The sequence below is a fragment of the Conger conger genome, chromosome 6 (assembly GCF_963514075.1).
Source record: "Conger conger chromosome 6, fConCon1.1, whole genome shotgun sequence".
In the NCBI taxonomy this organism is placed as follows: Eukaryota; Metazoa; Chordata; class Actinopteri; order Anguilliformes; family Congridae; genus Conger; species Conger conger.
In genome coordinates, this window is record NC_083765.1 from 8,305,791 (window position 1) to 8,318,536 (window position 12,746).

The 12,746-nt window shown below is 45.5% G+C and overlaps 1 protein-coding gene across 1 annotated transcript; it reads right to left on the reverse strand.

The window, feature by feature from the left end:
• Positions 1-218: 218 nt before the first annotated feature.
• Positions 219-11,944, reverse strand: synpo2b (synaptopodin 2b). The gene is made up of 3 exons (XM_061245193.1): positions 11,922-11,944; positions 7,056-7,789; positions 219-4,585 (listed from the first exon to the last, which is right to left on the reverse strand). The coding sequence occupies exons 1-3, from the start codon at positions 11,942-11,944 to the stop codon at positions 2,145-2,147; spliced, it is 3,198 nt and encodes a 1,065-aa protein (XP_061101177.1). The 3' UTR covers positions 219-2,144.
• Between the last annotated feature and the right edge of the window lie 802 nt (positions 11,945-12,746).

Sequence of the window (12,746 nt, forward strand, 5' to 3'; positions counted from 1 at the left end):
GAATAGTTAATTAGTGAATAACCTGTGTTCTTTGTAATAGTACAAACATGTGGATAGCTGTAAGCATAGGCTGCCCAGAAAATATGCATGTGAAGCCATGTGAAGACAGGAAATGTGTCAGAATCAATGAAAGGAAATGGTGTTCGTGAACCGCAAAAACTAAACAAAGGGGATGCAAAAAAAGACATGCAAATGTAATAAAACAACAGAACAATAAATAAAAAAACACAACAGATAAAAGAGATCTTTAATAGCAAAGGGATGAAGGACACAGGCAGCGTTCCAAGGACAGAAACACAAAGGAAATAGCAATAGACCCCAATGGGTGAAACCAAAATTCCTGTGTCTATATTACCCTTATCATGCTAGGACTATGTATGGTGCTTAGTAGTACTTGGGAACCATACTTACATGCAACCATGTAAATAGTCCTGGACAGATGATAAGGGCACATAATAGTCCAGCTGAAGAGCCCTGCTGGAGAATGCTTCTCCTCTCCAGAATGGAGAAGTCTCTTTTGCTTTTTCCAATTCTGGTGATGTACAGTAGCCTTACAGATAAGGTGCAAATACAAGGCCAGAGAAGTGCATACGTGGTGTGCCATAAGAGGTTCATACATGGTGTACAGAACAGTGTTACCTGCCGAGGAGCTGATTGGGAAGTGTGATTGCCCATTGCTAGGGTAATCACCAGCCCTAATGACAACAAAATAACGCTGTTCCCCTAATTGCCAATGTTATATCACAGTTGAAAGATAAGGAACAGTCATACCATCACAAAAAAGTTCAACGCTACTCTGATTATATCGGACTTCAGGGTTAGATATGATCAGTTGTTCCCCGAGGTATACCTACAAAGAAACTTGAGCGTTATTTCTCTTCTTACAGTTCATTTGGTTTCTCCAATAATGATGGTCCTAACCTCAACTGCTTACTATGCAAAACAAAACCGTTCATTTTCTTGATTATATGTGTGAGAGTGGTGTGTGTGTGTGTGTGTGTGTGTGTGTGTGTGTGTATATGTGTGTGGGCAAGTTGCCTTTCCTGCATTATGAGGCAAATTCACTTGAATATACACCAACATTATGAGGACTTTTGGGATTATGTCCTTATAACTCAGACAGTGTAGAATCGCTCCTATGGCCATTACAAACACCATAAAAACCTATTTTTCAATGCGTGTGTGTGCCTGTATGTGTTTGTGTGTGTGCCTGTGTGCTTGCATGTGTGTGTCATTTTCAGTTCAGGAATAAGATGAAATTGAAAACCTGCATTGTTTCTATGATGAAAGCAATATTCTGTGGTACTCATATGTATGTATGTCTACACAATACTGCTACCAAAGAATTACACATTTTCAACTTTTTCTTTCAGACACTTTCATGGCCAAAGCTCACTTTCCCTAGCTAGCCTTAATTGGCTTTCCCTAGCTAGTCTAAATCAGACCTTCATAATAACACACTCTGTTAATCACAGAGGCATTGAGAGTCCACAGATTCACAAAATATTCTCACGTCATATGTGCTGATGCTGACCAGAATTAATGTGAATGAAAGTACATTCTCATGCTTGCTGCAAAGAGTTCCATGCTTCAGTCTTCTGTAACTCGTCAAGCAACTACAGCATTCAATATGCAAAATTAAGATGAGTATTTCAGCATTTCTGAGGAAATAATACTGTAGAGAAAAACAAATAATCATAAATTTAAAAGCAACAATTTTGCACAAAAATGCGAGTGATACGATCATCTTTACACTTTAAAGCGATTTTCAGAAATATGCCTAATTCTAACTGCTAAAGCTACAGACCATCCAGGTTTCCATCAATGACTAACCTGAAATTAATTGTGACATAGTTTTCAGAGATCTAAATGTGTTACAATATGCCAATGCCCGCACAACGACAAGTTACAAATGAGCTCCTAGCTCAGCAAAGATTATCAGTGACAAAGAATGACTTATGCCAAACTTCATACGATACTATTTTATTTTTATTTTTTTTTAATGGTTATGGCCAAGGCTGCAAAGCTTGAAGAACAGATCCCAGAGAACATGTATGTATACACACACAGGGCTGCATTTGTGCACTTGACCTCAGCACCCGCGACATCAAGCTAATTGTGCAGCGCTTGCCTGGTGGAAGTCCTTACTGCCCCATGATGACTGGCTTCCATGTCTTAGTTGCCAGCAGAGACTTTTTTGCGGAGAACTTTGGACGGGGGGCCACCGGCACCCCGGTGACAGATGCAGCCTTGGGGGGCAGCAAGAAGCTGGGGAGGATAAAGGCACTGGGAGGGTGGGCGTGAGGGGTTGCAGCAGCTTGGCAGAAGGGACCATCATGCACTGCAGGTGATAGAGGTTGCTGGAACTCTGGGGAGAGCCGCTGGCGAGGGAAAGGGTATGGAACACTTACCGGTCCTGGAGGCTGGACTTTGGAAATGCCACGGGCAAGTGTAGGGGCGGGGACTGGGGAGGGGGTGGGAGCAGGGGAAGGGCTATAGGTAAGGCTAGAATCAGGGGTAGGGGCAGGTCTAGGGGAGATGCTTTTTGCTTCTTGGGTTGCCTCATAGGTAAAAAGTGAACGATTTAGCTGGTAGGGTTGGTGCTTCATCACATCCACAGTGTTGAGATGTTTTGGGGGTACGGGGGTTTCGGCCGCGGTCTTGGCCTTTGGTTTTGGGCTGCTAGGAGGGGGCTGCTTAGCAGCTGCGGGCGGGTAGAAGGGGGATAGAATGGGATTGTATGAGAGGGGAGGGGGGGCACGGACATTAGGGGAGTATTTCCACGAACAGGGCAAGGAAGGTGTGGGTGATGAGGGCTTGACCTTGTTAGCCTGCACCGTCTCGGCATCCACAACAAACTTCTCCATGCGGGCCTGCCTCCTCGCGAAGAGCTCGGCGCCTCTTCCCCTCATGGCCGGCCTCTCGGGGCTTTCGGTTGTGGAGCCAGCGTCCGCAGCGGTGGTGGGCAGGATCTTCCTTGAGTGTGGGTAGAAGTGCACTGGTCGGGAGGCCGTGGAAAGAGCAGGGACTTGTGGCTGATTCCATGACCTTGTAGGCCGATGAGGTGGTGTGTAGGTTTGAGCTGCGGTGCTCACGGGGGCTCGCTGGGGCTGTGGGGCCCAAGCGTTCATAGGTGGCTGAGAATGTGTGCGAGGCTGAGATGGGGCCCAAGCATTCGTAGGTGGCTGAGGATGTGCCCGAGTCTGGGGCGGGGTCCAAGTGTTCTTAGGTGGCTGAGGATGTGCCTGAGGTGGAGACCGGAGGCTAACTGCTGGGTGTTGCTGTGGAGACTGGGACTCTGCTCGCATCGCTGCAAGGCCAGGAGCAAGGGTGGGGCTTTGACTTTGCGGAAGGAGCAACGGGGGTTGGGGGCTGCTTCTGGCGGCCCATGGTGGAGAAGCTGGATTGATGGTCGGCTTCGGAGCAACCGGCGGAGGGTCCTTGGACCTGACGGTCGGGGTCTGCATAAAGTTGCAGGCCTCTGCACCAAGACTGAGGAAGTCTTCTTCCGGACCGGACTCAAAGACACCCCGCTTGTCTGCCCTTATAGATAACTGGGCATGTGGTGACACTTTAGACGTCACAGTGTACTTGGTCGTGCCCCTTTTCCTGGTGTCCTGCAGTATCCCTATCTTAATGGCGGGCACAGAGATGCGCTCATCTCGAGAGGCAATCAGCTCGCCTGTCGGTGACCAGACCTGGGAGCGTGTGTTCACAGGCACAGGGAGCGGGACCACCCGGAACTTCTGTGAGTAGCTTGGCAATGGCAGGCTGGCAACACTCCGGGAGGGGGAAAAGGGCATAGGCACTCTGTTCTGGACTCCCGAAAACGGCTTAGCTGATCTGTTTGGGACTAGGGACCTCGGCGGGTCGTTGGCTTGGAGGTGGGCTGTACCGTTCATAGCCTGAGGGTACTGCTGGGTCTGTACATGCTGTTGTTGCTGGTGGTCTTGGTACTGTTGGTGCTGGAGTTGCTGCGTATTCACATCCTGGAAGGCCTGGTTGGTTCGGGTAACAGAGGCCTGTGTGCTGTGTTCCTCAATTTGGGGGGTCTTTGTGACAGAGACGTCCTGGGCCTCTGCAGGCACCCCTTCGACGGGGATCCCCTTTCGCCTCATCTCCTCATGTTCGGCCGCGATCTCATCGATCCTCAGCCGGCGCTGGGCGAACATCAGGGCCCCCTTGCCCTTTGTCCCGGGCAAGTGCTCCATGTCTCCCTGGGTGTCAACCTTCTGCTCCACCTCCAGCAGTGTGGCGTCCCAGTCGTGCCCTGAAATGTCACCCCGGCCCTGCGTAGTCGGCAAGTCTTCACTGAACTCTGACTCGCTCGTGGCCAGTAAGGTGAGCTCAACCGCCCGGTCGTCCTCTCCTTCCTCGTCGTCTTCCTCCTCGTCCTCGGGTTCGGTCTCCCCGGTCCCGTAGCTCACGAGCGTGAACTTTTTGGCCCTCTGCCGGCGCTTCTTGAACATCAACACCCCCTTGTTGGTGGGGTTTGGGGTGGCGGTCAGAAGTAGGGCGATGCGTTTACATTTAGACTTGGCCTCCTTCACCTGCTTCTCTGATTGGCTCTCACTGCGCCTGAGCCCTGTGGAGGGGGGGAGGGGGTTGTAGGAAGGGGGGATATAGGAAGAGAAACAGAATTTAGAACAGTTACACATTGTGGCTAAGCTCATTGCCGCATATTATTTTATGATTATTCATAGCCCTGCAAACACTGAGAGGCCGAGAAATCACATTGCAAGGACATACACCAGAGAGCACTTTATTAGGTATTTATTAGACTTGTTAAGTGTTTTGCTGTTGTAGCTTATCCACTTGGAGGTTTGACATGTTGTGTGACGTGTTATGTCTACATACCACTGTTGTAATGCATGGTTTTTGTACTACTGTCACCTTCCTGTCAGCTTTGAGCAGTCTGGCCATTCACCTCCGGCCTCTCTCATTAACACAAATTTCTACCCACAGATCTGCTGCTTACTGGATGTTTTTTTGTTTTTCGCACCATTATGAGTAAACTCTAGAGACATGCTATGCATGAAAATCCCAGGAGATCAGCAGTTACAGAAATCCTCAAACCAGCTTGTCTGGCAATCATGCCACGGTCAAAATCACTGAGACCACATTTTTTCGCATTGCACTGCTGCCACACATTTGGCTGATTAGATAATCACATGAATAAGTAGGCGTACAGGTGTTCCTAATAAAGTGCTCAGTCAGTGTATATTCTTTGGGAAAATGCAGAATGGCCAGCTACCAATATGACCCATATTACTTCACTTAACTATACGTATCTTAATAAATAGCATATTATAAGCATGCTGCATAACTAGACGCTTCAAATGGGAATGACATCATGCAATCTGATCATTACTCCAATTCCAATTCCTTTCTGTTCATGGGTAGGTTGTTAATTCCTTATGTGATTAAATCAAATGGAGGTCATTTTCATTATCTCCTCTTGCATGTTGGCATTGCCCATGTACCCCAAACTGTCCATAAATCCCATAATTGTCTTAAACCACAGTGCGGTGTCACCATGATCACTCCCCTTCTCCCCCGAAAAATGGCACTGTGTATGGCTGTATCCAATCATATATTCAAATATTTTATTGAAAGCAAACACAGCTGGAAACAAATGCCCCACTCCCCTCTGCATAAATGATGACATGCATACAGTAATTCACAGTCAAATAAACAGGACTTATAAAATTCTCTCCCACTATGTCTACCCTGACAACCTTAATCCTCAAAAACAACTTACGGAGATGCCATTTATCCATTGCCTAAAGCGCAACTCACTATATTAAATTACATGAACATAAATACACCTCCTCTCCCCAATACAAGAAGCCAGGAATGTATTAAGCATAATTAACACCATGACTATTTCACACAAATTCACTTGTCTCCTAAAATGCTCCTCATAAAACGAAGAGAACTAATCTTTCAAAAAGAAACCATGACATTGACATCAAGAGCCAACAAAGTAGTGCAAAGAAACAGAGCTACCAATAATTAAAAATAGCCCTGGAATTCAGAATAGGATTGAACACAGTGCCTGGGCAAGCCCTTATCTGTAAGCGCGCTGGGTCTAACCTTAAGAACCTCGAGCCAAAATAAGTCCACTGCATGAGCATGGCATTTCACCTCTCTAAATCCCGGGCTAACGCTGACCCCTGACACCCGTGCCCTCACTGAGTCTGATTACGAAGCCAAATAGTCATTAAAAAAAAAAACATTTGCTGGAATAAATGTTGTGATATCCTTCTTATCCACCCACCCCACCGTACCCCAGCTCCCTGACTAACCTCTGGGTTCAGAAGGCCAGAGAACTGAGCAGTTCACTTTCCACTGCTGGCAAGACCTTCAATTTTTAAAGGATCGGGTGACGGACACCAGGATCGCACATGCTGGTGTCCGTCAAACACACTTCTGCTCGCATCATCATCATCGGGGGGGTCTCCTTTTAGGCTTTCCCCCAGCTGCAGCTCAGAGACCGCTCCCTTCAGCTGAAAGAACCCCCTCATGCTTAGCAGAACAGACTAAAAACCCAAAATGACCATTGACGAACCAGGAGCACTCCCCTGCGAGCACAGAACTCCCAAATCCATAAATATTCATTTCTTTTCAGAACCGCTTACGATATAAAGTGTGAATACACCAGGAATCTCATTGACTATGTGTGTTATTTACACATTCATAGGAGAAGGCTTTCTTATCTTGTCATCATGCATGACTCACATCCCTACCACTGACCGACCGCACAACGTTACTCTGGCTCTGTTCACACTAAGACACTCTGCCCCTGACCACACTAAAACACCCTGGCTCTGATTTACTCGGTGCACACTTCTGAGTGTGCAGCGACTACTCAACGCAGTGTGTGAGGAAAGGAGAGGTGCGTTCTCCTGAGGACTGCAGAGACCTACAGAGAGAGAGATGAGAGAGAGGAAGCTCCAGGCGAGACCTGGAGAGGACAGAGCGGCGGGGACCGCGGGGAAGACAGGCGCGGGGCGGCGGGGGGGGGGTGGGGGGGCGATGGGGGGGTTACTCACGCGCATGCCGCGCCCGGTGCTTGCTGGGTCTGCCGAGGTCCCTCTCGCTCTCCGAGTCCCACTCCTCCAGTGACTCGGCCCCCTCTGCTGAAACTCCGAAGGAGACGCGAGCAGGGGAACCTCCCTCCTCCGGAGGATCGCCCAGGACACGCCCCTCCACCCCCCTCTCCTCCTCCTCCTCCTCCTCCCGCTCCTCCCCCTCCCGGCCCTTGGCAGGGTGCGGGAGGGTCAGCGCCACCTGACCCAGAGAGGAGGACGAGGAGTTCACCGGGTCACCTTGCTGTTTTACGGGCTCCCCGGGGTCCGGGGAGGCGGGCGGGGCCTCGGAGAGTTCGGCTTTGGTGCCTCCGGAGTCCAGGTCCTGACCGCCGTCGCTCTCCGCAGGCACGGCCGTAACCGTGACGACTCTGCCGCCGCCTCCGTCGTCGAGGCTGCGATCGGAGAGAGAGACCTGCAGCTCCACCACCGTGCCCCCCGTCAAGGGGGCCTCCAGGGTCACGCAGGGGGCCTCCAGGGTCACGCAGGGGGTGCTCCTCGGCTCACTGTCGCTCTCCGCCTCCCCGTAGTATGCCTCATCCTGGGACTCGCAGGGGTCCGGCCCCCCTCCCTGAGCGCTGGACCCCCCGGGGGACCAGACCTCCAGAGTGGTGCTCTCCAGGCCCGGCACGTCAGGATCAGCCTCCCCAAAACTCTCCCTCTGTGAGTCCGGCCCGAGGGGCTGGGGAACTCCGCACCTGTTCCGATGGGAATGGGGAACATCAGTCTTACAAGGAACCTCAGTGTCTTCCAATTATTTCTGAAACTATAATTATTGTGATTCCCAGGACTTCATGAGAGAGATCATAAACTATTTATGAAGTCCTACAGACACAATAATACAAATGAACAGAAAGAGGGGGGAGAGAAAGGTAAAAGGTAAAAGAAAATTTGGGATTTCGGGAAAGTATGATCCTCAAAGAGCATGCCATTCACTCAAACTTAAAACAGGGCCTTCATATTACTGCATTTTGGTTCATTTAATATCTAAAAAAAAGTTTTTTATTAAAAGCTTTAATTAGAAAATAAATTTTATCTTCATTTTCATTAAATTTGGTAAAGAATGTAATGGTTGAATATTGGTATTTGGTCTGGTCACAGAGGAAGGGTAATTATTTAAAATAGAAACACAGCTCCAGTTTTCAAATTCAACATTAATACAGCTACAGTTAAAACTATGGAGAACAAAAAGAAAGATATCATGACAAAAAGATTGCCATTCCCCAAATCCATTTAACCCCATCCACTCTGCCCCCTTGTCGTTCAGACGTTGACGTCTCAAATTATTGCTGCGCTCATATTTCTATCATACAAAAAACTGTGACATAATAAAACCACAAAACACTGATGCCAGACTGCTAAAAAGACTCTCTGCTAGTGAGAACAGCAGTTTAGATTCATATCATCCGCTTATTTGCAATGCAGGGCAATAAAACAGCAGGCTCCCCCATTCCACGCTTACAGGTTTACAACCACGACCTCGTCACAGACAATAAAAGGCACATTCTAACAATCCTTGATACCATTTCTCTATGTCAAAAAATCATGTTCCAATATAAGAACAAAATAGAATTCAGAAGTTCCATGAATAAACAGTTTTTTTCTGTTAGCTCACTTTTATTCCACGTCCGACTGACATATTTCTGTCAGTTTAGTAGAAAGTTTGTTTGGCAAATTATTAAATACAGACATATTTATGGAACAAAATATCCCACCTGGTTATGAAGCTACGACTGTTTTTTGACTTTACGTTTACTTCATAATACATTCAGCCATTTGCCTGGACATATATGCCATATATACCTAAGCAAATGCAGTCTTGAACTTCTTGTTATTGTTGCATTGTGCATTGCTAGGTCATTTCAGTCCCAAACTAATGTAAAACATGGCACACTTCTTGTCGGGGGTTTCCTACTCTTTCTAACAAGGTATAATGTGTCATATTCTGACGACGAAAAGTTTAGGAATGTCGCTGCTTTTGCATAGCAGAATCAATATTCAGACGTGCGTAAAACATCAAGTGAGTTTGTGTTGGACTTACTATAGATAAACCTGTCATTTTACTGGCTAACAGGGCTCTGGTTAACCTAATTCTGAAATGAAGTTACATTATAAATGTGATGCAGGTTCGTTAGGGTGAGTAATCACCGTGGGCATGCTTTATAAAACATACTCTCATATATCTCAATAAAACACACATGAAGGTACATTTTCTTTACATTTTGTATAAAAATAAGGGTTTAATAGAAAAGTAGGCTTTGCTGATCATTCATGTGTTTTGACAAAAATATATGCAGATGTTTCTTATTTGGAGAGATTTTGGGACACTTGAGGACATCTGGGTGCAGTTTTGGGAAAACTCATGTGGAATTTGCATGCCTGTAGATATCTTTACTAAATCTTGGACACACATTGAGATCAGATTTGTGCAGAAATATGAAGTAATTTCCGGGTTGGTCCTTGACTTAGAAATGTAGAGATTCAGTGTTAAACTATAAAAACATAAGCCATTTGTAATTATTTTGTATTGTATGTCGCTTTTGTGTACATTGTATGTATATGCTCTGACGTTTTTAACATTTGTTCTGTCTCAAATTTATGAATGGTACAAGCCTCTTCTTTAATTTAAGTCTTCAACCGTGTGTGAAACAAAGAACTTTACTGACACTTTTATAGGACAAGTACAAAATAGGCTGAAATTGCCTTCTTGGGGGCCAAAGTGGAAAGGGTTAATGTTTCTCAGTTGCTCGCTGAACAGAAAAGCGAAATTGGTCGGTGCGAAGGGAAATATTTCTAATGGCATCCAAGAGTGCTTAGCAGAGTGGAGAAGTATGTAAACCTGGCACTGGAGAGGAGGAGATGTGTGGGCAGAAATGGAAATGTTTATACTCTCTGTGGGTGTTTATTTTGAGACGGTCCCAGGCCTGTCCGTGGCCGGTCCCTCACAGGTGTCATTGGGGTGAGACAGACCCACAGGGTTCATGGGCTCTTATTTTCTGTAGTATCAGCAAGAGTATGAACGGACTTCCTGTCCATTCACATACCGCCCATGTCTCCTCAACCACTTTCATATTTTTTGGTGTGTTTGTTTGTTTCAAATGCGTTTAATATGTAATGTTTTATGTAGGGCTGTATTTGGTAGCATTTCAAAGGCCATCTGATGTTGTACACACACACATATACAATATACATTTTATATTCATGTTAATTTCAATTATAGTAGTAGTGCTCACTATATGTTTGCGTTGGTTGGCTCTTTCATAATAATAAACGTTTGACCTCAATATCTCACCCGTTTCAAAACCAATGTCAATGCCACATCGGCATGCTTAATTTCCAACATGTTATTATGCAAAATGACCAATACACTTTACAGTTCATTACTTATTCTTCGAGAGGTTTGAATCTTAATCAATCTGCCCAGTGGTGAGTGGTTTGATGTACAGTAGACATTATATATGGCTGTGACAGTTTTCAGAGATCTGTGCTGATACACCTTAATGGGGAGCAGGCTGATGTTAACATTAGGGCTGATCAATTTCATTGCCTCTCTTTTGAGGCTTTCAGCAAATGCAAACATTTAACTAAAAAAATTGTTTTTCTGATTAATGTTATAATAGGATTAGTTTTGGCAGGACTGAATTGAGTGTTTCCTGAAGGGTTTTCCTTCCAGGTGTTGGGAGTACAGGTAAGAGCGTGGGGCGAGGGGCACAGGTGTAAAATCCAGGTTCAGAAAGTGAAAGCCCTCCCCAGGATTCTGTTCCGGATTTGCTACTTAGCAGAATTCTTCAGACAAGGTGGATAACAACAGAAATTAGCTTACTGAGTTAATGGGTGGAAGAAACATATGGCTGAAGTTTTATGGCTGTCCTCTGGATTTTCCACCTGGTGAAGGGGTAAAGAGAGACCAGCAGGGAAGGCTAAAGCCTGAGAGAGGAATAACATCAGATTAAAACCTCTCTAACAGCCCAACAAGCAGATTGCATGTTAAACAAAAGCAGACCTGCCGCAGCTGTTTCCCTGGGGTTGCAGGCAAAGGTCACCTATGCTGCAAATTAACCATGTCCCAACCCATTAGCCACTGCTGTGGCTGCTAACCTTCCCACGCTGGGACTCTCAAACAAAACACCAGTGCTCACGCACAGTTCATCAATATGTTAATTGGGGCTGAACGATTTTCAGAGCAATATTGCGATTGCGATTTTTTTATTTTTTTATTTTTAAAGTCCATTCCCTTTTGCATTCACAGTGCCTAACATGAAAAAATGATATAGTATAACGATCACTGTATTAGATGCAATCAACATATAAACTGCACTAATAATGGCCTACAAGTTAGGGTGAAAGTATATGAACTGATATGTAAACATTTTGATTTTAAAATCAATTCAATTTCATTTTGAATTGAAAAAAACAATTCAAACCATTTGTATTGTGAACCTTTGGTTTCACAATACAAATGGTTTGAATTGTTTTTTTCAAATCTTTTGATAACTTAAAGCCTTCTGTAAACATTTCAACAACATGAAAGTACAGCCAGCAAATGCTGTGACTATACAGTAAGAACATAAGATCACAGAAAAGCACCATACGATGCATAGTAGAAAGTTACTTGAGGGGGTATAGCGCGGCTGCTACACATCAGTCGGTCACTGTCGAGGGTTTATATTGTTACATTATTTTGCTTCATTTCAGTGCTGTTGGATCATGTTAGCTGGGTTTACATTTGGCTTTATTTTCTGGTATCTGCTCAAAGTGAGACCAAATGACACTTTCCTCTTGTCTTCTTTGCTAATTCTTTTTAGATATGCCTACGTCTTATTTACTTACTTTAAGAGGAACGTATTTCCCATGTCCCTATGGTAAGTTCACTCACTGAGACAAGATCAGTGGGCAACTAATAGCCGACTTTTAAACGCAAGCCAAAGATCACCTGACACAAATGGTTATAAATGATTTTAGTAATGTTTAGTAGCACTATTCAAAATGCTAATTCAGCGTTTAGAAGTCACACCTCAAGAGGCAGTTTGAGACGCATCATTCAGCCTTTGCAGATAAGTATCCAGCTTGCCCTTGCGTTCAGAAGCGTACTATCAATGTAATCTTCCTCCAGAGCTTTTCACCTGCAGACTATCAGAGGTGGAAAATCAAGGTCCGCCCCAGTATTTTGTTCCAATCACCTGGATTTGCTAATTACAGCAGCACAATTCTTCAGCCAGGAGGTAAAGCGGACTGAGTTTACTTTTACGAGGCCTGGACTTTCCACCTCTTTAGATTAGTTCAGTTCCTCCTTCCTGTAGTGCAGGTCTGCTATCTGTAATGAAATGAAAAGCAGTGGCTTGCAGTGTGTTGTGCAGCACCATGTATAGCATTAGCAGTTTGGTGATTCAGTGACAGTAGTTGGCACAGCGCGGAACAGCACACGGTGAACAGAGAACGAGAGGATCAAAGTGTTTATTCAGCCGATTCAGTATGCCGATAATATGTGATGTCCAAATATAGGAAACATCTCACTTTCACCAGCTACAGTACTACTATTTTCCTATCATGCACTAAATCCTCCACTGAATCTTCCATGTGACTGCACCCACCACCTCCAGCAACATGCCCTGGCTACTGGCGCTTTATAAATATTTCAATAATTGAAGGATAGAC

Coding starts and splice junctions, on each gene's coding strand:
- synpo2b (XM_061245193.1), bottom strand. CDS start 11,944: ATGGGAAATACGTTCCTCTTAAA. Junction 7,790..11,921: donor GGAAATACGTTCCTCTTAAA/GTAAGTAAATAA, acceptor CCATCGGAACAG/GTGCGGAGTTCCCCAGCCCC. Junction 4,586..7,055: donor GCACCGGGCGCGGCATGCGC/GTGAGTAACCCC, acceptor CCCCCTCCACAG/GGCTCAGGCGCAGTGAGAGC.